General features: G+C 32.9%; 1 protein-coding gene across 3 annotated transcripts in view; it reads right to left on the reverse strand.

The window, feature by feature from the left end:
• Window positions 1-2,988: 2,988 nt before the first annotated feature.
• The window catches only part of NIPBL (NIPBL cohesin loading factor), a 211,123-nt gene continuing 187,980 nt past the window's right edge, over window positions 2,989-26,131 (reverse strand). For 2 of the 3 annotated variants that reach the window (XM_036932118.2, XM_036932114.2), the window contains 15 exons: window positions 25,399-25,507; window positions 23,771-23,907; window positions 20,203-20,343; window positions 19,986-20,079; window positions 19,423-19,577; window positions 18,773-18,863; window positions 16,201-16,374; window positions 15,613-15,803; window positions 13,419-13,526; window positions 12,739-12,939; window positions 9,593-9,739; window positions 7,591-7,865; window positions 6,179-6,353; window positions 4,534-4,722; window positions 2,989-3,969 (listed from right to left, as the gene is read on the reverse strand). In XM_036932118.2, the coding sequence (XP_036788013.1) occupies window positions 3,604-3,969; window positions 4,534-4,722; window positions 6,179-6,353; window positions 7,591-7,865; window positions 9,593-9,739; window positions 12,739-12,939; window positions 13,419-13,526; window positions 15,613-15,803; window positions 16,201-16,374; window positions 18,773-18,863; window positions 19,423-19,577; window positions 19,986-20,079; window positions 20,203-20,343; window positions 23,771-23,907; window positions 25,399-25,507 (2,553 nt within the window). In that variant the 3' untranslated portion in view covers window positions 2,989-3,603. Of the gene's footprint in view, window positions 3,970-4,492; window positions 4,723-6,178; window positions 6,354-7,590; window positions 7,866-9,592; window positions 9,740-12,738; window positions 12,940-13,418; window positions 13,527-15,612; window positions 15,804-16,200; window positions 16,375-18,772; window positions 18,864-19,422; window positions 19,578-19,985; window positions 20,080-20,202; window positions 20,344-23,770; window positions 23,908-25,398; window positions 25,508-26,131 lie in introns of all 3 variants that reach the window. The other variant, XM_036932117.2, reaches the window with a different exon arrangement.

Genomic DNA, 26,131 nt, shown 5'->3' on the forward strand with positions numbered 1-26,131 from the left:
CTTCAAATAAAAATCAATTTGTGTAATAAATAATATGCTCCCCAAGACAAGTTAACTAAAAGGTTGAACTTTTAAATAGTTTTAAAGTGAGCAAAGCAAACAACAGGAAGTTCAAATAGTAGATTTTTGTTGATCAAAATTACCATCAAGTGTTTCAAATTATAGTTGACCCTTGAACAACATGGGTTTGAACTGCATGGGTCCACCTATATGTGGATTTTTTTCCTTAAGGGTACTTGGAAAATTTTTTGAAGATCTGTGACAATTTGAAAAAACTCACAGATGAACTGTGTAATCCATAAATATCAAAGCAATTAAGAAAAAAGTTTAGAAAATGCATAAAATATTTTATTATCTGTCATTTACTATTTTTCTATTTTATCATTTGCTACTATAAAATATACACATTCTAAAAGGTTAAAGTTTATCAAAACTTATGAGCACACAGATTGGCAACACTTGAAGTCCAGAAATGTCAACAATAGGTATTACAAAATATGTTAATTGACTGTTATCAGTAAGGCTTCTGGTCAACAGCAGGCTATTAAATTTTTTGGGGGAGTCAAAAGTTATGAGAATTATTTACAGCTTGTGGTATCAGTGCCTCTAATCCCTGCATTGTTCAAGGATCAACTGTACAGTATTATTTCAAATGGATGATCTGATGGGCTTTGTATTTCCAAAAGTGACCTTATTCCAGTTTGTATCAATAGTTCTGAAGATGCAGACCATCTGGGCATTGGACAGTGACCAGGATGCGTACTTTGTGCCAACTAAAAGTGGTGTATGGGGGAAGAGAACCATATACTTCCTTGTTTACTTTTACATGAATATATGATAAGTTTATTTGCTGGTCATGAAATCTACACTGGACAGAAAAATTTGACTTACCTGTCTTTGTGAGAAAGACTAGTCATCAAAAAGTGCCTGTATGCTTCATTTACCTGCTAACAATTCAAACACTCAACATACCAACAGAATAAGGTGTATTTTACTTTTCTCTAAAAGTTCAGAATTTCTTCTACTAGAGGTTACTAAATTGTTTTCTGCATTTGCATTCTGGTGTGGAGTTCTAAGAATTGTCTATTCTTTGTCAAAATAGTATAAATTTAAATAAAGTTTCATATTAATATATGAAAGAAAAACTTAAAATTTTTTATCAAATATATCAATACAAGTCAATAAAACATACATGGCTTATTACAGTGTCAACAGATTACAACTGAACATTGTAAATCCCCATACTTGAAGGTGTACCTTGTGTGTCTTCTAAGGCCTTTAGTTTTAAAAAGACCTAAAAAATCATATTTGAGAAAGTTTCTTTCTGAAAACTTTGGTTTGTATATTTAAGGAGATAAGGCTTATGAGGTGTATCAACATTTGGCTTATATTAATAGCTAATAAATATTGGAGCTTAAAATATATGGAAACTTCCTCAACACAGTAATTCATCTATGACCAACTAAGGCAAAGAGCCTTACTCGTGTGCCTACTCCCCAAAGCTCACTCTAAATAGGATTGTCCTGTATGTATACTCCAAGGATCCTTTAGGAATTACTTTCAGTAAGGACCATCTCCTTTAATGCTTGATGTTCAATTAACTTATAGTGAGTGAGATACAATTATTTTAACTTGAAACCCTGTTACAACATTTATAAGAAGCAAATGACTGAATCCTTCTTAGCCTCAGTTTTGTCTACAAAAAGGGGATAGAATATTTAGCTAGCAGGTTCCCTAAGAATTAAATAACAGCATGCATCATCAAAATATCAATCAGGCCCATAGAATTTGAAATTGGCTTTACCACCCACATCTTTATTCTTTAGTACTCTGTATAGGCTGTACTTTGTATTCTTACATTTTTTCTAACTGGTATTTTTATTGATAAATCATTATTGCCTTCATTAAGCCACCTCAAATCCTTTGCTGATTAAACAAATTTCAAGGGGAAAAGACCCATTCTAGTTTTGTCCAACAGAGTTCACAGTACAAAGGAAGAGGAAAGATGCAATTAAGTGGAAGAAAAAGAAGAATGAGAAAACATTTCCTTCAAGAAAATGTTCTGAAAGAATTCCACATAGGAAATAGATCCTGTAAAGTTATTTTCATCATGGTTTAATAGGTGTTGACAAAAAAAGTATTTTGTGGCAATGTCCTTCCTCACAAATAGAGTATGATTTATTGTCTAATTTCATAAAACTTAAAATTCTAGAGGTTAATTAAAAAAACTACTTATAAATAAGTACATATTTTAAAAGTCTTAAATTTGAAACAGATCTCATCTTCTGTAAATTTTAGGCATTGCTATTTCTGAGCATCAACTATGCAAATCAACTTATTAAATACCCATCTCCCCATTAGTAAGAACAAAGGACAGATGCTCCCAAAACAGGTATAAAACATTTAGAATAGAAAATGAATAAACATCTCAACTAGTAAAATTACTGCTTTTTCATCATTAAAAATAACTTGTGAGAAATGTAATTATGAAGTGTCATACTCATCTCTATTTCTACTAAAATAACACATGGCATAATTTAACTAAGAGAAATGCTAGTTTCCCAAAATAGCATGATTGTTACCTTTCCCCAAGGTTGTTACCTTTACCCGAGGTTTAAAAAATAAATATTACCATCATGACATCACTAGAAAGAAATTGAAGCATACAAGGAATAAACTATAGTTTCTTTTTATATCAAAATGTACTCTTGAAAATGTGTTTGGCACAGTGCTAAATCATATATAGTTAATACTAAATATTGCAGGATACAATAAAACCCTGGAGTTAATTGTTTACACCCTCTTATGGGAATGAAAATAATAGATACCAATTATTCAGAAGTCAGCCTATACAAACCGTATAAACAATATTTTATGTTTTGCTTTGAAAACCAGTGATATAATAAATTTTACATAAAAGACTGAAAAATAATATAAATGGATTTAAACAGATCTTTACAATAAGAAATTCAAATGGAAACAGACAAGTAACAAAGAGAAGTAAAAAAATTTATTGCAGTATTCGCTCCGCCAGATTGCCTGGGGATCCCTTTTCTTGTATTGTTTTCAGGGTGACCTAATACATCAAAATCTACATTTACAAAAACTCCTTCTGCAGATAGGTCATAGATACTGCATGCTTTTTTTTTTTTCAACAGAATAAATTATATATCCAGGAGATTCTGCCATTTTACAGCCTGGAAAAAACAATGCTTCCCTGGAAACTGGGCTAAGCTAAAGAAAGCCATCCGCTGCTAGGTTAAACTCCAAGAACACTTTATTAAGAACATTAACAGACTAATTTCCAACATTCACTTGTTTATTTTTTAAACAGAAAGTTTTTTTCCCAAGATATAAACAATTTTTGTTAAACTATAATACAGTGGGAGTAAAAATGAACTGAGAATCTGTTTCTGCTGCACAACAGCGAAGGGAGCTCCCACAAAAATGTTTGCCCAACATTTCCTTCCTTTGTTCCTGCATCCCAGGTTCCATTCTTACTCTTCATAAAACTGATTTTTTTTTTTTGCCAGAATGTTGATATTTCAAGTTTTTCTGCCTTTTAAAAAAATTCCTGTAAATTTGGCTGCATGTACAAATTCATTAGCTGGAAGTCCCATCCTTGGCGGCATACAGGGATCGTAAAGTCTGAACAACTTTATTAGTCAGCTTATTAGCACTCGTTAGAGCAATTTTTTTGTAAATAATGTCTGACTCTTTAATAGTGTCTACCCAAGGCACCAGTTTGCGACCATCACGGCGCTTAGCCTCAGTCCAGGAGCCACTGTAGGAGCCTGCCATCCACTGAACACTGAAGCCATTGCTGGTTTTCTGTACTACTCTTGCAATTTGTGGTCGGTCTTTGTACTTTGGACAGCAAATAGCGATGACATCCATGACGTCAACACTTTCATTCATCTGTGCTGCCAACTCCGTAGAGTCTGAATTTCGTTTTGACCTTCTCAATGACTAAAACATTGGGAGGAGGGAAAAAAGACCAAGTGTTACACAAGAGAATTTTAGTGAAATTATTGTTTTTATTGCTCTTAATCCCTTGACGCCGGGAGTTGGGATTTCCCAGCACACTTCCATTGCCGGTAATGAGACGCACCGTGACCGCCAGCGCCAAGGGGTTAACACATACTTGTAAAACGATATGTAACTCTTAATCTGTACCCGTATTTTTACTCTTACTGATATATAAAATTATATATACATATGAACCATAAAGCTACATAAAACTCAGCAACAATAAAAAAGGATAACACACATTAATACAATCCAAAGAAAAATTAATAACTTTTTATGCTAGATAAATCTCATTTCTGTTTTTTCTTTTTTATTGTCTTTCTTGTTAAACTTTCTACAAAAGTTTGTAATAAATGGTTAAGTAAAGAATCTCTATCTACAAAATGTTTTCTCTCATAGGTATTACATTACTTGGTGTACATTTAATAGACTGACATATATAAGCACATAAAAATCATTTTACGTAATACGCTGCGAAATACGTTGACTCCTCCTCCGCCTCACCCCTGAAGTGCCTCCTCCTCTATCCTCCCCATCACTTTCATCATCTTCTGTCTCTGCTGCTGCATTATTTTTAGGGCTGCCTCCTCCAAGCAGTGAGGTAATTGCTTTGTTCCGAGCATTTGTGCTGGCTGACACCTCCCCTTCTTCCTCTTCTTCATCAGGGTCCAGATGTTCCATGAGAAGTTTGAACTACAAAAATTAGAAATTAGAATTTTAAGTAGATATTTCAAACAAGACTGTCAAATCCCTGAAACTTTTCTTCTCCTTTTAATTGTTTTTCCCTAAATTTTTTTTATGGCAGTAATTTGGTGTTTTGAAATAGACTTTAGCTATTGTCCAAGTCAGGGGCGGGCAAACATTTTCTATAAAGAACCAGACAGTAAATATTTTTGGCTTTGCAGACCATATAGTCTCTGTCACAACTACACAACTCTGCCACTGTAGTGTGAAAGCAGCTACAAACAAGACATAAATTAATGGGCACGGCTATTTCAATAAAACTTAGTTACAAAAACAAGCAATGTGACCCATGTGGCTCATAAGTTAAGAGTTTGCTAACCCTGGTCCAAGTCATCAAGCAACCAGGTGATTAATATTTGCTAATAAATATTTTAATGTTTTCTGCCCCTTGTTCTCTGCCAAGATAAGAGGACACAAAGGAAGCAAAGGATGTTGAGAAATTTTAAATGAGAATTAAAATGATTTTCAATTTTAAAGGATTTGCAAACTGTGAATAATATGAAAACCATTGTATAGGCTTCATTCTTGGTCAAAAAATTATTATTATGTTCACCTACCTCTTTAAGTAGAATAAAAATTTTTATTTTTATTTTTTAGAACAGTTTCTAAAAACTTTTTTACAACATTAAAAAACTTTTGTTGTAGTAAAATACACATAAAATTTATCATTTTTCATTTAAAGATATTATTAATTATATTCACAATGTTGTGTAGCCATCATCACACTGTTATTTCCAAAACGTTCGTTTTCATCATCTCAAACAGAAACTCATTAAACAATAAACCCCCTATTCCTCCCTACCCAAGCTCCTGGTAACCTCTTATTTTATTTTCTGTCTCTATAAATTTGCCTATTCTTAAAGCCAGTTAAAAAGCACATTTTATGCCTACACATACTCACATAGTTGTTACATGTGTACATGTAAGAGATATACAAACATATAAACTTGTAATACTTTTCTAAGAATACATAAATAAGTAGTAATATCAGTTGCCAGAAAGGAAAGGAACACAATGGCTGGCGAGGCAGGAGGACAACTTTTCATGGTTTTTCCTCTTATGAAATATAAACCATGTAATCCACTGAATAAAAAAAAAAGCCAAAGAAAAACCCACATACCACATACACTGGCATGGCTTTTTCATAAAACTTGCCCCAAATCTTTTGTTTTCATTAAAATAAAATTAGTGCTGGGCTGGCTTTCTTAAGAAAAAAATACTTTTGATGCACTGGGTGACATGGGAAGGGCAAGCCTAAAGTCACTCATAAAACCACAGAGAAATAATCATGATAGTTTTATAAAACTTACCTTCAATGTAAAAGAGGTGTAGCTATCTCCCCCACAAAAATTCCCTTTTCAAAAGTCATCACCAGAAGGAAATGTATTTTGGTTTTACTACTCACATCTAGATACTGTTTCACTATGCTCCTCTTCACATCTTCAGTGATTTTAGAATTAGCCATGTCACTCCGCAGGAAGTCCAGTGTTTGTTTGGGATGAAAATGAACTCCTGTTTTTCGGTTTATCGCTTTATCATATACTTTTGCAGATTCAGATGGAGAGTATTTCTGAATTTTACTGTTTTGGGAAAACAAAATCATTCACTTAAAAAAAATTTTTCAAGCATTTACATTTAAACTGATTCTAGCTAAACTTTATTTATAATTAAACTTTTGTCATATATATTTCAACAAGTGAAACTGTACTCAAACATAATTTAAGAAAGGGAAGTAAAGACATAAAGACAAAGATTAAAAAGAATAATATTCTCATTTCCATCAGTATTTGTCTTAAACAGAGGCATCATTAAGTCAAAGTAGTTTCCCATGTCTATTATTTTTGATACCTTAAGTGTGACTATGGGACAGTTTTAATAAAGTTACTCTGCACCACCTTTACCTCCTATTTTTTTGCCTACCAACTATTCATCCTCTACACAGCAGCCAGAACGACTGTTTACAAACCTGTTTCACAGTAACAACTCTGCTTAAAAGTCTTTCCAACTCCTCAGCATTGCTCCTGGACCTTACAAAGTTTTGAAATTAGTTTGAATTAGTTGCCAATTCATTTAACAGCAGGATACTTCTTACTAAAAAATTGCCTAGCTTCTCTTGGAAAAAAGGAAGTTCTGGCCACACTGGGCCCTTCCTCTTCTGTGGCAACAAGCTGATGAACAGCTGAGTAACATCTAACCTTTTTCGATGAAACATACTTTTTCCAGTTTGCCACTGACCTTCCACCAGGTCCACTTTACTCATTTCATTATCTGTTCCCCACGAACATTTGACTTTGTGATGCCTAATGTAAGGTTTCAATGAATACGAAAAATGACCAAATTCCATGGGTATGGGCAGAAGATACCTAGAGTGACTAAAAGTGGGCAAAATTATAGGATATACACAATAATTAATACTTTTCTCTTATTTTGTAGAGTGTATTAGAGACTATTTGGGTCTGTTTAGAGCTTGGCCTAGTTGGTCTATATCAATTCTTCATTCAAAGCTCTTTAAAAACTTAAACTTGCAATCTCTTCAAAGATTAGCCTAATTCTCTAATAGTATCTTTTAAAGAAAATCAACAAAATAAGTCGTTCAGCTTATAATGCATCAGGATCTAAGTAAAGGAATATTTTTCCTCTTTTCAATAACATGGACAAATTATGGTATATTATATAACAAAATACTATACAGCAATAAAAGGAACAAACTCTTTTTTTAAAAAGCAGCATTTTTAATACTAAAGCATGCAATCAAAAGTGGGTTTCGTATTTATTATCTGAAGAAAATTTTATCTCTTATTGCTTATGTACCCTTACCTATCAGAAAATCCACAGAGATTCTTCAAATGTTGTTTTAACATCAAAAGCAATAAAATACCCTGGGAGACATTTGCAAACTCAATTAAAGGAGCTGAATTTTCTGGCAAACATTTCATCACTGAATTTATATCATCTTCAGAATCAGAATCTGAATCTGAATCTATACGTTTTCGTGACTTCCGAGGCCTGGAAACTTCTTCTTCACTCTCACTTGACTCATTTTCCTTACTAGGTGGTGATTTTCTCTCTTTCCTTTTGTCTTTTACCATGGACTGGAAAAAAGAGAAAATTACTCTGAGAAACAAACAAAAAGAAAACACCACTAACAAATATACTCCATTCAACAACTTCAAAAAGGGTCCTTAAATTAATATTTTATATTCTGAAACACCATGACTTTCCATAAATGACTGGAGATTACCCTTGGGGGAAAAATTAGACTCAAAGACTAAATAAAATAATGTATAATCCACTCTTGCAACCAATATCCACCCCTCTCCCCAAAAAACCACACCCTTAATTATGATTCAAAGGCAAACAATTTTCCCATAGGATGGTATTGAAAGATAAATTAGTTATAAAAGTCTCAATTTGGTACACAGATAAACCATTCTAGAGGAAAAGAAGTAATTATAATTTAACTGAGGAGAATATAATATCTGTAACTCCTCTTCTATCAAACTCTCCCTTTTAAAAACTTGTTAGCAAGAGAATATGCAACTTTTCTTAAGTATTTAAATTGTTTCTTTATACTTTGTGAAACTGTTAGCTCTTAAAAGAGATATAGCTGGATTTAAAAGGGAATAAAAGACCAGATTACAAAGCAATTACTCAAAATATTATCTGTTCAGAAATAAAACAGGAGAGAAACATTTTTAAGTATATCCACAACAGTAAGTGAAGTAACGTAAGATAACATGATGGCTAAAGTTCCTGGGAAGTTATTAACTTCTCAAACTTTAGTGTGTATATTCAATACCTAGAGATTTTGTTAAAAATGCAGAGTCTGTTTCAGCAGGTCTGGGTGGGGTCTGAGGTTCTGCAGTTCTAACAAGCTCTCAGGTGAGGCCAGTGCAGCTGGTCTTGGTCAGCACTTCAAGTAGCAAGGGCTTAGACTCCAATCCTTAGGTATTAAAATAATCTCCCCAATTTACTAGTTTGACCAGGCTGAGTTTTGAGCACTATGATTTTGTAAAGTGAGATCTACGTTTATCATCAGGTGCATGAAAATATTCCAATTAACTTAACAAAGAATTTAATGAGTGCCAACTATATGCCCAGTGTTACACCATGTGCTTTTACAATTAAACCAATTACATTTCTCCTAAAAGACATTAAAGAGAAGACATAACATTTATAACAAGAAACTTAGTAAAGATTTTGGGCACACAATATGCCAATTCCATTATGATAAGGTGTTCAGGATTAGGGAAATCAATACTAGCATAAATTTTCTGTGTTTCCTTGTAAGTAAGCTATCACTATCACTATCTCTATCTCTGCCTGCATCTCTTCAAGTGTACTACTGGGATCTAAGGCATTATCAGATTTCCAGAATAGCAAGGGGCTTTAAAATGGGGTTTAAGTGAATATATGAACGGACACCAAACGCTTACAGTCAGTGTTTAAAGTGAGAGAAATAAGAAGTGACATAGCTTATCAATAGAAAAACCCATATATATATATATATGTATGTGTGTGCTGTGTACATACATACACACACAGTATATATGTGTATACATTCAATCTAATATGTATATATGTATATATTCAACTTAATGATCTGGAATGGAATGGTTTTAGGTCTTTCTTAATGGAAATGAAATGGCAGCGCACTCTCTCTATCCAATTCAAGCACTGCTCAGATTTCAATATTCATTTTAGAAAGATTTTATATACCTGTGAAAAGAATAAAAAGAACAATGAAAAACAAAACAGTGAAAACAGCATGCCTGCACTTTTGACAGATGCATCAAGAATAGTAATGTGTGTAACTTACCTCCTTGAATGACTGCAGTAGGTTACTACCAGAAACTGAGAGTGTAATGTCTATATGATGCATTATAAACAACGGCTCTTCCTGTGTCTGGTATGGAAAACAGGCTAGATTGTCTGCTATATACAAGAGCATATTCACTTCTGTTTTCTGTAAATTTTAAGAAAAGGTACATATGTTTAGTGGATAATCTAGAAATCCATCCAAAAAGTCTTTTTAGAAAAAATATTACAGTGCACTTTCACCTCACTAATGTTTCAGAAAGAAAAGGGAGGGAGAGGGGTAAGAAAAAGGTAGAGGGGGAACAGAAATGAATTAAAAAAAAATCTTATACCCATTGTAAGAGACTTCATAATAACTTATACCATGGTACCCAAGAAGGGAAGAGGTGAAATTTTTTAGTGCACCGAAGTGGAAATCCCTTAAGTTTTCTTAGAGTATATGGAATCTTTATCATAAATCCATACCACATCAGAAAGTACACATAGGAATTCATAATTATTTGTCGTTGTTCTTCTAAGAGTTTAACCCATACGGAGATCAGTTACACACAGTTACTATTCTGCCCTCAAATATAAGTGGTAATTATACTATTACTATATGGATTAAAAAAAATCAAAGTTCATGTGCTTAAAAACATTTGTCAGTTTCCCATATATCCATAATTTAGAGTATCAGAGTTGTTCTGATAGTGCTACTCCATTTTCACTCTATAAAAACTCTGAGGTAGGCAAAATTTAAGGGAAAAATTAGTTGCTACTAGTTGTTTGAGAAGAAGTAACAGAGACCTTCAATATTTCATGATCATCCAGAATATAAGAAACATTAACATTTAAATTCCTTTAAAATTTACAGCTAAAAACAAAACACACACAAAACCAAAAAACACTCCCCCTCCAAAACCCAAAAAACACCAATGAAAAAACACTCCCTCCTACCATCTTCCCCTATCCTGCCATCCAAACAACATAAAACCCAGTAACAGCAGCAGCCACAAAAATCCCATAGGGCAGATGGAATACATGTGCTATTCATATTCACCAGACTGTTTCTCTTAAGGATGTTATCAACCCCTCCATTTAAAGTTGGGGGAATGCAGACAAAGAACCCTACCTCTTCTACTAGTTTTAACACTGTAACTGCAACTGGAAATATTCAGGACTACTCTGAATAAACCTTTTAGAAATTCTGATATTCTTCAACTCTGGTCATAAAAAGTCCTGTATTGCTCCTTGTTTTAAAAAATCAAATTTCTTGTAAGAATGTTCTAGAGTTGCTCCTCTCATGTCTTTCCCCCCACTCTTGCATGATTAAAGCCAAGCTTTTGTCCCACACTGCTTGAGTTTCGGCCCACCAAATATTCCTCCCTATTTTTTATTTCCTATTCTTGACTGAGTCTCAGTAGCATCGGACACTACTATCCACTCTCCTTCCTGAAACCTTCTTTCTTATTTTTCTCTTCTTAGCTCTTTTTGACTATTCCTCTTCTATATCCTATTCAAGCCAACTTCTTTTCAAACTGCTTTCAGCAACAATTCTATTATTTTTTTAGGTGCTCAGGACAAAAATATTTGAGTTATCTTTTGACTAGTCTTCTCATACTCTCATTTAATTTATTCCTCCTCACATTTCTTTTTTCCTCTCCCACTGTCCTCAGAAGAGATCAATCCTTTTTATTACCTCCAGTGTGAACAAATGCTAAAAAATCTGTGTTTCTAAAATATTCTTTGGCACCTGTCTTCATCACTTAATTCAAATACTTTCATTGGTTTTCCACTGTCTATAAGATCCTCCATACCATGCCTTACTATGACCTTTCTGCTCCAGTTAAATAACAATCTATTTGCTATTTCCCAAACATTTGTATCTTTGTACCTTTATTCATGTTTTCAGCCCTGTATTAAAGAGTAAATCCATCTCATCTAATCCCCCTACGTTTTCAGTGACTTGTTCCTCCTCTGACATTCTTTGTCGGAAGCAGTAGTCAGAAGCAAGCACTGCATTATGAGAGTCAGATTTCCAGCTTAGCGTTTCACATGCTGAGGTTAGAAACCATCAAGCTAATGACATACTATTAGAAGGCAATGAAACCACATAGGAATTAAGTTCAGGAGACAGATAAGGACTAGAGTATTATCACTGATACAAACCACCTGATATTCAGGATATGTTACCTTTATTATTTATTTCCTTTATTTTGTATCTATCTCCCCAATTAAAGGAAAGGTCCTATGAAGGCAAGAGTACTATATCACACCATGTTGTACTCCTAGTAAAATGTCCTACACACAATGAAAGCTTAATACTGATGATGATATGACAATGATGGTGGTGGTGATGATTAAGTTACATTCTAAGTATTTCTGGAATAGACGTTTGCAATATTGTTTGTTACATCATATATCCAAAAATTTCATGTGGTACTTAAAGAGGTCTAGTAAGGTATAAATATTCTGATAATTTTGTTTTAGTGAAAAAATATGGTATTGGAACAGTACAAATGATACCACATTAATCCTATTTACTATTTTATCTTCATCTCCTAGCACAATGGCTACCACATAGCAGGTGCTGAATAAATACTTGTACAAAATGAAGGGATAATTAAGAGGTAAGTTTAAAGAATAGGACATTCTATTTTCTTGGCTTACGGTCCTGGCCAATGCAACTTGTGGGACAGCCCAAAGGGTCAAAATTGTAATTACACAAAAGTGGGTTTTTGTTAGGAAGTCAAGCAGGGATCTTAGCAGCTGAAAGCCTAGAACAGTTACTTCAACAATATTCTAGTCTGACAGAAATGAGTGAAATTTCACTGATTTATTTAGGTAACTGATCCTCCCAAATGATAGTTCTGTGATGTACCTTATTTAAAGGTATGCTCAAAGGAACTGTTATCAAAGTTCACAAGATACTCAGTATGGAGACACAATTATAATTTATCCTGCATTCTTTTATTATCATATAAAATTTCCCTTCAATTTTGATTGTATATCTTATAATTAACATTCCTAGGAGACTTAAAGAAAAATTTATTTAATATAGTCACTATTATTTACTAAAATGGTAAAATTTAAAAAATGGTTAACTACTTTAGTCATAGAATTTACAGAACCCTTAATTTCTTAAAATATTAAGTTTTTTATGCTTACTGCTGTGTCATCAAAGAGGTTGAGTAAAGAAATCAGAAAGGCTCGTCTGTGTTGGCGGTTTCCACGGATCATGGAGTAAAGGTGTGAACACAAAGCACTAGAGGACTCATCTTGTCTGAAACCCCTTACAGGATCTTTTAGGCATGTGTTGATTGCCTGTTGTACCTGGTAAGACATCTTCATACCAGCCACTGCTTTCATCTGAAATCAACAAAAGCTTCATTTTTGTCACAGAAATTAAAAGAGTCAAATTAAAAATATCCTTTGAGCATTATAGCTTGAGGCTAACTTCATTATTTGGTTTTATTATTTAAAATAATAAAAATCATAGAATCAAAGGGCTGGAAGGAAAATTAGAGATAATCTATTGCAACCCATCCATTTTATAGAAGAAAAAACTGAGATCCAGAAGAGCAATTACTGCCAACATCATACAGTAGGGACTGGAATCCATTCACCTGGATTTTTAGTCCAGCATGCTTGCTGGGCTGTCAACTCAGGTTGAATTTTAAAGAGTTAATTTAAAAAAAAATAAACCGCCTGGGGGCCAAACTTAGTCACATGTTTAGAAGTAACAAAGTATTTTATTCTAGTATGAACATGGGCAGGTCATTTACCAAAGAAATGGCTTAACAAAGAAAGATGTTTAAATTTAGGTTGTACAATTAAAAAATACATACATGAATGAATCCAGCATATTTTTTGTCTATTTCTACAAGCTGCTGATCAGCCTTGTTCCGCATAGCTGGTTCTGGGTCTGTGCCCATAGCAATTAAATATGGTACACACTGGAAAGAAAATAAAGGATTTATAAGACATCAGCATAGCAAAAGCTCTATATGTATCTTGAAGTATGTTAAAACTCACTGTATATCTGGAATATATGAATTTAGCTTTATAGGCCTTCCTATAATTATCATGTTTTAGTATTCTTTCAAAATTTATTCTTTCCCCCTTAGATTTAGCTTAAAGCAAAAAAGCACTGAGCCATTAACAAAAATACTGATGTGGTGAATTCACCAATTTCAGCATGAATTTAAGGTTCTTTAAACATCAAGGGCTTCCACACTAATATCCACTTATGACTACAGCATATACTACAAATGTGTATGTGTCCATATACTTCAATAGCTTCAAGTCTGACAGAATTTGTTATGTAAAGGTTAGTACAGCACAAAAAGTAATTTGCCTTCCATATTCAAAACTAGGAAAATACAAGTTTTTGCCCACAAAACTGATTTTAGACATGGCTTCAATGATCAGGCATTTGGATAACACAGCTTGGTTTTCGCAAAGAGCTGTACTTGCTGTACTTTCTAGTCAAACGGTCGTGTGAATGAATCTGACGGATTTGCAGGTAGGTCGGGAAACAACAGCAATGGCAACAAACAAACAAGAACAGCTTTAAAAAAGTAGCCATGGGACTAGTTATGGCCATGGGACTAGTTACGGCTGTGAGACTAGTTACAATGGATGACCAGGGATTAAATCCTGAATCAGGGAGAAAAAATGCTCATTAATAATATTACTGGCTTAACTGGCAAAATTCGAAAATGGATTCCATGTTAGATAATATTGTACCAATGTTACATTTCCTTAAATTGATGATTCCAGTATGGTTTTGTAAGAGAATGTCCTTTTCTTAGAAAATCTATGCGGAAGTGCTTAGAAGTAAAAAGTAATGATATCTGAAACTTACTATCAAATAATTCAGAGAAAAGTATATGTATGAAAAGAAAGAGATAAAGCAAATGTGGCAAAATGCTAACAAATGGTGAATATAGGTGATGAATAAAAAGGATTTGTACCATTTGTAATTTTTTTTAGTGTGTGAAATGTAAAAAAGCAGATATAATAAAAAGCACAACCATTTAGAATCCCTTCAAAGAACCCTCAGTATCTCAAAAATTCAAGAGTCTCAACGTATTACTGCACATTTTATTAAGTGATATTGATGGTAATAATCCTGAGTCATGAAGAATGGCTAAATATTCATTAGTGTGCTTTGCTTCAGCATACAGGGAAAAACAGCGTAATTACATATAGTGTATTTTAGAAAAAGTCCCACAAAAAATAGCCAAAATAAAAATCTTGAGGGGTACAGGCTTTGGTTATCTAATAAATTCACTTCTGTAGCTATGATACTCTTCTGAACACATCAGATGGCACATACCAGTGCCCATCCTTAGTAATACTATTTCTTTATTACATCATTTAGTCCTCTTAATGCTTTGAGGTGATGTCCACATGTCAAAAAAATTATCTATACTAAATCTTTTCCTTATTTCCCATCTTAAATATGAATTCTGAGGAGAGAACTTTTGCTGAGATGTCAAATGCAGTCAGTAGGAACAGCAGTTGTACCAACTGCGTTTTTACACCCAAAAACACTAAGAAGGTCTCAGGCAAAACTGTTTTATGCTCACCAGCATGGGGCGCTTTTGATTACATCTCGATGGATAGTTATTACCTCCAATTTATAGATGAAGGAACTCAGATTATATAATTAATTTTTCTGTGGACTAAAATCAACCTAGTTTAACAGATTATATTCTTTAGTTAACTCTCTTGACATATGCTGTTGGTTCTTAGGGATAAGATTCAATATGGATTAAAACAAATTTATTGTCCTTACTTAGAAAAAAATGATTCCAAGTACATATTCTACCAACTTAAATTGGAAGTCTGATTAACAGAGAACATTATGAATATATGGATATTTTGCAGTAATGACAATCTAAAGAACAGAGATGGACTAAAATTTGGATTCTTAAGTTAAGGACAAAAAACTAGGAGGAATGAAGAACTTCTTATTCTCTAGTTACAATGTCATCCAAAGATGACAAATCTGGCTTTTTTAGTAAACATACTTACCTGAACTGGATGAATAAGACCTTGGTTAAGGGTCAATGCAATGACATTTAGGGCAAAGTGGCGTACACTTGACTGGGTGTGAAAAAATGCCTCAAGCACCTGTTTGAGGTAAAGCTGCATGATGGAACTACTCATCCCTGAGGAAACATCACCCATTTCTTTTAAATCTTCCTGTTTTGCAACTTTCTTCCCTACAAAAAGAAGTAAACATATTAAGAACACATATACTAACTTTGGTAAATATACCATTTAGGCCACAACCAAAAGAACAAAATGTTACAGCTAATGTTCTGGGGCCCACTGGTTCTTAATCTTTCTGTTTTTTGGCTCCTGTCAGAGTCCCCTTTGAGAACCTGATGAGCTATAATCACTCTTCTCCCTCAAAATGTTACTGTCTGCATATACATTGTTTTACAAACAATTTTTGGGAGCTTATGAATACCCTAAAGTCTAGCTATGGACGTAAGGACTCCTTTCACAGAATTTCTTCATCTAAAATAAGGAAATTTAGGTATCTGGATTAAAAAAGAGTCATGGAGTACTCTAACTGTAGATGCACTGTGAAATTTAAAAATATATTTCACTTACAGTCTCTGTCTGCCTGCTGCATACGTGTATCCTCTTCTTGTAGGTAGGTCTGGAGGTTTTTTAACACTTGTATTTTTAAATTTACTGAGGAGTTCTTATCAGATAAAATATTATTATATAGATTTTTCACCTCTTGCTCAAACATTAGACTTGGATGCTGAATGAAGGCAAATCCTAAAGAAGAGAGAACAAAAAAAAATCTCTTGACATATTTATATAAAAATTAAATATAACATGTTGACAAAATATATAAAGAGCCCCTCATTTCAAAAATTAAAACTTAAAATGACTGGAAGAATATGCTGGTGGCCTTACCTAGAGAAGTATTAGAGCAGGAACTTCTTTCTCCATCAATTAAAAACAAGAAATTGCATTTCAAAGGAGAATTTCACACAAGAGGAAACCTTGAGAGGGAGCAGGGCCTAGTGGCTAGGGGAGTGGATTTGGAATCAGGTGTTTTGGGTTCTATTTCTGGCTCTACCACTGACTTGTAGTATGACCTTGGGTGAGTCACATAATCTCTCTGTGCCTCAATTCTCCATCTGTAAAATGGGGACAATAACATTTACCACCCACCTACCCCAAAGGGATGTTTTCAGGATTTAAGAGGTAATGTGTGCAAACATCTTTTAGATCCCTAGCAGTAGGTACTACACTTTAGCGGTATTTAAAAAAAAAAATTGCAATATATCCATTTGATGAAACACTAAAATAGAGTTAAAAATATCTTCCATTTATTCCTCATATGGCATTATAATGAAGCCACAATGCTGAATTCTATAACCATAAGCTAATAAGTAGCAAAGTATCACCCATGTTTATTTCTACAAAAAATGCTCATTTTGTAAGACAAAATGATCCTTGATGATTATGATCCAAAAGGATTATTGATGCCAAATAACAAACTGAACTCAAAGCAAAGAGTGATCAATAACTAGCCCAAGGTCACACAAGATAACTATGGCCCAGGCAACATGTTTTTTTTACAGGACTGATATATAAGACTTTAATTTTCTTTTTTTACTTCAATTGTTTTTCTTTTTTTTTATTAAGGTATCATTGATATACACTCTTATGAAGGTTTCACATGAAAAACAAAGTGATTACTACATTAGCCCATATTACTGAGTCCCCCCCATACCCCATTGCAGTCACTGTCCATCAGTGTAGTAAGATGCCACAGAGTCACTATTTGTCTTCTCTGTGCTACACTGTCTTCTCCAAGATCCCTCCCACACCATGTGTGCCAATCATAATGCCCGTCAATCCCCTTCTCCCTCCCTCCCCACCCCTCCTCTTTGATAAAGGCTAGACCCTTCTTGGAGTCTGTGAGTCTGCTGCTGTTTTGTTCCTTCAGTTTTGCTTCGATGCTATACTTCACAAATGAGGGAAATCATTTGGTACTTGTCTTCCTCCAGGCAAGATGTTTTTTATTAACTGGTGTAGAGGCCCTGTTTTCTGGATAGTGCTACTTCTTTAAGTTAAATTTTACACTGCTTGTTCTCTGAATTAAATGTTACACTATTAGTTCTGACATTTTATATAACATAAGTTCAGACTGAATATTCAAAGGTACACATTTGGCTTGAAGGTAATATTGTACTGACATAACTCCCTAGTAAGTGATATTTGAATTTTTATTGTATTTGCTACTACATGCAATTTTCTCAAAGAGTTGAGGGAGGAATAAAATAATGAGATTTAAATTTATTTAAAGAAATCTGTGAGTATTCAATGAGGTTTGGGTAACTTAGAATCTTTTATTATTCATTTTTGTCCTGAAGACTAATATAAATAATTGTCTATGCATATTATAGACCTTGTTAACATTACCAAAATAGTTTCCAGGTAAGCTATTAATCTTACCAAATAGCTTTCCATGTATCTGCACAAAACTAAACCAAACAACAACAAAAACCTGGACAGAGCACTCTTGTAATTTTTTAAAGTACATTCAATTCAGGTGCTTTAATATTATTCTTCTAGTATTTGGAATATTCTCCCATATTCCAATATCTTTCCAGGTAAGCCACAAACACCTAACCTTCTGCATATATTTGTTACAGCGATGCTACTGGAGAAATAATAGGGCACAGATATACATCCAAATTGCTTCTTCTGGATTGGTTAACATGTACTTCTTACAAATGTGTAGACTGCCCATTGTTTTAACTATAAGTGGCAAATACGTATGATGACAAAGCTTTGCAAGGTAAAGGGACAATTTAAAAAATATGCAATAGCATAAAATTCTTCCACATTTTCTTTTTTTATCAAAGTGCTTTAATGAATGTTTTATGAAACCCTATTAAGTAGGGGTAAAAAACAGTATTGTCACCTCTCTTTTATTAATGAGGGAATTGATGAAGAGAGAAGTTATGTGACTTGCTCAAGGTCATCTAGGAAGTCACTGCCTGAGTCAACAATGGAACCCAGGTGTTTTAACCCCCAGTCCTATATTCTATACAGCAGACAGAAATATACTTAAATGAATACTTCAGACCCATAATATTAAAACATTTGCTCAATCTCTCAAACAACTAAAACCTAAAGAAATTTAGATTTAACTTACCTAGACCAATGATAGCTTTTGTTTGAACTTCTTCATCTGAATGTTTTGTAAAATACATCAATAGTTCAAGTACTTTATCCTTTATGTTGACCTAAGGGGAAAAAAAAACCACATTAAAGTGTATAAAGAAGAGTAACTTAGATTAGCTTCTAACTGTATATGAAAAAAATATCTAAAAGCAAATTTCCACATGTGAACTTTACTAAAAAATAAATCAATAAATTTATAAAACCATAAATCTTAAAACACTAGTATTCAAAATAAAGGTCTCTGACAAAGAAGTGTGTATCAGAATATAAATCAATGCCCTACTGAACCCTCATTGAGAAAGTTAAAAAAAAAAAAGTTAGTCGCTGACTGAGACAGTGTGCCCACTACGACAAATATATGAATACAACTATATGCAAAAACAGACAAAACTACTAATACATCTTGTGTAAAGCTCTTAAATCTTGTCAGAGTCTGGTAACAAACAGGCCACGGATCAGAAGCCAGTCCAAGGACCACTTTTTGAGCAGCATTTTCAGAATTCTCATTAAACCAGACTCTCTAATGCTGCCTTCATTCTGGGACATTTTCCATTTTCAGTAAACAGGGCCACACAGTTCTGTCTTTTAGACCATAAGTATTAATGTCATTAGGATCTTTACCTTACTGTTGCCTTTAAAATCTTCCAGATCAAAATCAAAATGCCGACATAGTGCTCCAACAGTGAAAAGGGATCTAAGAAGTGCTGGTTTGTTTGTTAAAAGTGAAGTATTATTTGGGTCCTCTTGGTGCTGACTTTTTAATTTTGAAATGGCACCTAATAAAAATAAGTAATATTTACTTACAATAAACCTTTATGTTTAAATTATTATGTTCAAATAATTACTGCTAATGAGTTACAGCTGAATTTTACTAATGGCTCAAAGTATTAAAGATGTCTAGAATTATGACGGCACTCCGTAGAACCTAAAAGAATGAACTTAACAAAAAAAATTGTATTTAAACTATTTTACAGAGTGGGCGGAAAACGGCATTACCAACATTTGCTTGTGAGATAAATTTCTGAAGTATTACATTAAGGGACATAGAAAACATTGCTTCTGAGAGTGGACTGCAGAGGACAACCATACTCCTCACAATTGCCTCAATGCTACCTTTTATCAGGAGGAGCTGGGCACACTCCAGATCTAGCAGAATAGTTTTAAAGCCTCGGTACTGAACTTACCATAGTATCTATTGAAACAGGCCCACACAAATTTAAAATTCTGTGTCACTTTATTTACAACCGCCCCAAGACAGCTCACACAATGTTGCACTACCTAAAAGATAAAGAAAATGTTACCATTTAGAAAAAAGTTAAAAACAAAGGCAAAAACATGATTTAAGTTAGCATTTGTGAATTATATCCTGGTCAGTACAGAGATGGGAAACCATATACTTACAGTCATGCCGTATTTGATGATGAGTTTCATTAGATCCTCCTCAATAGTGGCAAGGAAAGTTTCACTTGGATGCTCCATCAGTGGTACAACCAGTTCTAGGATTTTTGCAACATTGCAGATAACCATGAAATCATTTTGTGTCTATAAGGATAAAATTAGTGCTTTATGAATATCAAAATCTGAAAAGAAACTATATATAGCTTTATGTATTTGGGGGTGAGATATTACATATACAAAATTTTAGTAGAAAAACCCCCCAAAACTACTAGAAAGAACTTATGTTAAGGTACAGAGAGAAAAGAACTAGATACTGCCAGGAACCTGTATTTCAGCTCTGCTATTAATTTACCATGTGACCTTTGAGTCACTTACAATGCTACAGCTTTTTTTTTTCCTTTTTCTAAATTGCAACAGAATTCTGAAAGAAAGGTATCTAAATATTAACTTAGTGTCTTACCAATATTGGCATAGTTTCTAAGATTTGTATTTTTCAAACTTGGGTATAACCTAGTAGTTCTCAATTGGGGTTTGCCTCCCAAGGGTTATCTGGCAGTATCTGGTGACAATTTCGGGTGTCACGACAGAGCATCCAGTGGACAGAGGCCAGAGGTACTGCTGAACACCCTATAGTGCTCAGGAACAGTTCTTGATAACAAAGTAATCCGGCCCTAAATGTCAATAGTGCTAAGTGCGTTGAGAAGCCTTGTTGTAACCCTTTTTACAATAGATGAAAATGTAGAAGCCCAGGACTACGTATAAGACTTACTTAAAATTTAAAATATTAAATTTCATTTTAATTTTAAAAAGTTTTAAGACTTTGATTAAAAACTAAGCAGTTTAAAAAAATAGGTAGAGCATTAAAAGAAACATCAAAAAACATTAAAGGATTTACAATAAAAGGTCTGTTTCCTACTCCTGTCCTCCAGTCACCCAGTTCCCCTGACCAAAGGAAACCTAGATTACTAGGGTTTTTTCTTTTTTTTTTTTTAGTAGTGTAAATCTTTCAACATACCTTTTTATTTAGCCAAGCTATCATTCCTTATTCTTAGCAACAGTTTACTGACACTCATTTTGGACTCTTTGAGCTTACTACTACTTTACTGGTTATAGAAACTTATCCGCCTACATCCATCCTTCTTTTCAGCAAACCCACAGGATTAAATAATAAAATAGGTAAGCTGAATACTTCTTTTGAAGAATACTTCTTTTGAAGATAAGTCCTGTTGTTTCCTGCCATCCCTACTCCTACCCCCTTTTAAACTGTGGATGAGTTAAAGTGGGTCTAGTAGAGTTTTGTCAAGTAAGATAAATTCATTTGAGAATCACTGCTAAATTTCTACTTTAAAAAAAAAAGTAGTAATATTTCTTGAAACTACTCTTTAACATTACTGGTCTGGAAAATCAAGTGAAAGAAGTATCTTAAAATCTAGCAGAAAAATTTACAGAAAGATGGAAATCATGAAGGAAAAGAACAAGAGAATATAAAACTAAGAAGAAATATTTGAAATGAATATAACATAACACTGTTCAATATTTAAGATATTTAAAGAGTTCTCAAAAGAAGAAAAAAAGGCCCACAATTCAAAGGTAAAAGGGGTGAATGATATGAACAATCAAATCACAGAAAGTCACATACAATTGGTTAATAAAAAAACAATGTTCAACCTTCTTGGAAATCAGGGAAGGGAAACTGAAGCAATGAGTATTCCTTTCTACCTGTTAGACTATCAGAGAGTACAAAAATGATGCAGAATGTCATGTACTAGTTTCCAAAGAGGCTACAAAACACCAGCAACCTGGCAAGTTCTATTAAAAACCCAAACCACAACCTAAAAACATTCCCTCCAACTAGCAGGTCCATTCCTTGGAATTTATCCCAAAGGAAAAAAAAGCACCAATATTTAAAATTACATGAATGTTTATTATGGAATGGTTTGTAGTGTTTATCAATAGGAAACAACGTAAATATCTGCCAAAATGGGAAATGGTTAAGCAAATCATAGCACATCCATAAAATGGTAATATGCAGCCATTCAAAAGAATTAATTAGATATATGCCAGGTGATTTGAGATTAGTAAAAATGCTTAAAAGACACGTATATAAATAACATAACCTGATTTGAAAAAACCTGGTCAACCATTTATATATGTATATGTATGTGTGTCACAATCATAGAAACATGGATAAAATACATAAGGATACTCCAGGGTACTTATCCTGAGATGAGGAGGAATGAAGATGGTAGTAGGATAAAAAAAAACAAAGACATTTAAAAAGGTATCTATCATATATGAGATGGCCTTATTTATACAAAAGTTAGAATTTGTGTGTATGTATATGTGTGTATATGTATACATACACACACATACACCAAAACTATACAAAGTGTTTTCAGAGTAACTTTGGTTTTAAAAAAATGTTGGTTCAAATGAGGGCTATTTATGCAAGTTATATTATAGTCCAGATTCTACAAGTAAACAGACATGGGGTTTAATTGTAGCTTTGGGACTGGTTAACTGTGTGGCCTTGGGCAAGTTATTTATATATTCTCTAGGCTTTAGTTTCATTATCTGTAAAACTGAGAATAATGGTACCTATTTCACAAACTAAATGAGATAATGCATATACATAATTCTTCACAGTGCTTGGCACTGTGATTGATAAATATTAGCTATCATTATTAGATTACACTTTAATCAACTTATTTCTGGATCTAACAGAAGCTCTAAAGATAGAATTAGGGCCTCAGAAGTATTGTATGTTGTTTCTTTATATTTAACTTCTGGTACTTGCCTCAGTTCTTAAAATTTCTCAGGACACCCTTTAGTTTTCATCTTAAATTGGCTAACATATATTACCAAAAAACAAAAACAAAAACAAAAACAGCTAACTATACCAGTAAAACTAATTTAGTAGAGAAAAAAGTTAAAATTAACTCCTTCGGTACACTTGGAACACAGTATGTTAAAAAACTATTTACATTTTTAGGTTTTTACAGTATTTTAAAATTTAGTGTTTGTAATAAGTCACTTAACTCACCATACTGTCAAAAATTGCTGGGTTATTTCACTAAAGCAATGTTTTATTTAATTTCACATTTGATTTTCAGAAAATAAAGTATGTGTAATATTAAATTAACAGCCTCTGATACAATAATACTAGGCCTTCTATATTCAATGTATTAGTGTATTATTAAAAATACACTAAAAAAAATTAAAAATGACAAATGAAAAGCAAATTCAGAATCCAAAAGATACTAAATTTCTCAATGAAAGGAACTCTGCCTCATTCACCTTTGAGGTCTTAACAATAGTTACCACATTTATTAAGCATTTAGTAAGGAAGAAATGAAGCTTGAACTTTATAATACATCAGAAAAATGATGTTTGTAAATAACTTGCCACAAATATTAGAACATATGTTTGAATACATGATACAATTGATTTGTCAGTGAAAATGACTGTCATCTGTCAGTGAAAATGTGGATGACACAATGTGAATTCTAAATTTAAAATGCTTGCTACATGGTTTATGGAAGACAGAAAAATAGGACAGTTCTATACTTACACTACATTTAGTGGTAAGGTATGGTTGCATAGTCATGGCATGTTTAACCATGAGCTGGGGTCTTATTTTGCTGAATAAGAACAAAGTGGTTATGCAAGCTACCAATCTTCCAGAATTCACACCTTTATTGTCAGAGTCTGGAAAAACAAACAGAGAAATAAGACTCTAAAATATGACAAGGCAGTGGAACTTACATATATTATTTAAGTTATTCAGAATTTCCCCCAAATAGATTCAGTTTATGCCTCAACAGAAAAGATAAGCATTTCCTTTAATACTAGACTTACTGTATTTCATTTTTTTAATTATACAAATTACATATATTAATAAAGGACAAAGAGGCTGTGCTATGGAAGGTAAGTTTTACACTGAGGGGAGAAGGACTGAAGTTAAAAAGTAGAATGGAAGTTGGAAGTTTAGGGATGGGCTGTTGGGAATAAACATGGTGTTGATTATATATAAAAATTGATGGAAATGAATATGGGAAAGAAGGCAAAGAGAGACAGTAACACTTCAGGTGAGGTGATACTGTGTGTTCAAGGGTACTGGGAAGAGAGATACTGTGGAAGAAGAATGTTTAAAGATGAGAGTGACAAGTTAAGAAATTGGACTAATGCTACATTAGAAAGAAAGGTAAACAAAATTCTATTCAGGAAAATGTTGCTAGTTAGGAGATACAATGGTTCTTAGGAGTCAAATTACTTTTAAAGAAGTTCACCAACTTTTAACATTAAGTGACAACAATCTCACCCTTAAAGTCTAGGATAAGGAAAAATAGGGAAACAGAAGGAGATAAAAGGAAGAAGGGGTACACATGAAAATGAAAAAAAAAAAGAAAAGAGAAAAGTACATAAAAATATAAAGGATATTAACAATTTCCTTAGGTGCCATAAATGGTACCTCTGTAGAGGCAATTGGCCCCCAATTCTAGAGAATGACTGAGGCTGACTTTGTTCCTCATCAATGTACATTAGGAGATAGGAAGTAATGTTAGTCTTGTGTGCTTTAAGCAATAGATATCCATTATGACTTTTATAGCTTTATATAATTATTTTATTTCTATTTTGATTAAAATAACTTCAAATTTGTGACTGGCAAATAATGTGATAGATGATATATTAAGTATTTAAGGAATTTGTCAATTTAAAAAATACTAATAGCTTTCTATTTCAAGATTAAGCACATTTTAGATATTATAAATGATATTAGGAATACACTACAAATCTTTTAAAAACATTTTTATAATAGCTAAAACATTCATTTTGAGAAAAAATTTTATATGATTTAAAAAATATCAAACAGTTTTTTGATGAGTGAAATTAGCTAAATACATATTAGCCCCTGGACTTACTTTTATTCCTGTTCAGTATGACATTATATCCAAAATTATATGCTATTAAAAGATGTGGAAGGGATGAGGCCTATGCTTTTATTATACTGCTGTAGATAATCTCAGTCAACCTCAACAATATAATCTAGGATGCAACATCAAACAAAAAACATATTTCATTTAAAAATGAAGTAATTATTTATCAGGCTAGGCAGAGCCAGAGGCAAAAATGAGAAATGTGTCCAAAGTATTTTAAAATATAAAACCAACTTAATGACCAATATATAAAATGTCTTACCAGCTAGAGATTCCTCATATTTAAGAATGTGCTCAACTAGGTTATCAACAAGTTGAGTACAAGCTTTCTTCACAGGTTTATATGAGGAATCCTCTTCGGACTTCAACAACTATACATGTATATATATAAAAAAAAACAAAATCCCAGTATAATTATTCATTAGGCAATAATAATATAAATGCATTAAATGTGTCCATAAATAAGCTTTTCAATTGTCATTAACAATTTAATATGGAAAATGCAAATTAATAAACAAAATATATAATAAATGTTTTAAAATATCTTATAAACCAGTAATTTTTAAATACTTTCAAGTAGTTTTAGTATGAAATATTTAAATTTTTGTGTGTAGGACCTGAGGTAGGGTGTAAAAGAAATGAGAAAGGTGACCTTCCTTTAAGAGTACCACTCAATGCTAGTTGAATTGTTTTAAAGAATTAGAATTGTTTCTTATTATTTCAAGTCCTCTGATGTCTCAAAAAGCATATTATGGGTCAACTCCATCTTTTATATAATTATAACTACATTTGAATTGTACCTTAAGTTTTGCAATTCTAAACCATAAGGTTAATTTTCTTCTCTGAATTATCCTTTGCCAAATTACTAATAAGCAATGTTAGAAATGTTATGAATAATGAGATGAAGAAGAGAGATGAGCCTAACTATAGCCAAAAAGTAAAAACCAATCCAATCTTTCATAATTATAGGTCAATAGTAAAGTCATCTAAGGTAT

This window comes from Manis pentadactyla, chromosome 2 (genome assembly GCF_030020395.1).
Source record: "Manis pentadactyla isolate mManPen7 chromosome 2, mManPen7.hap1, whole genome shotgun sequence".
NCBI lineage: Eukaryota > Metazoa > Chordata > Mammalia > Pholidota > Manidae > Manis > Manis pentadactyla.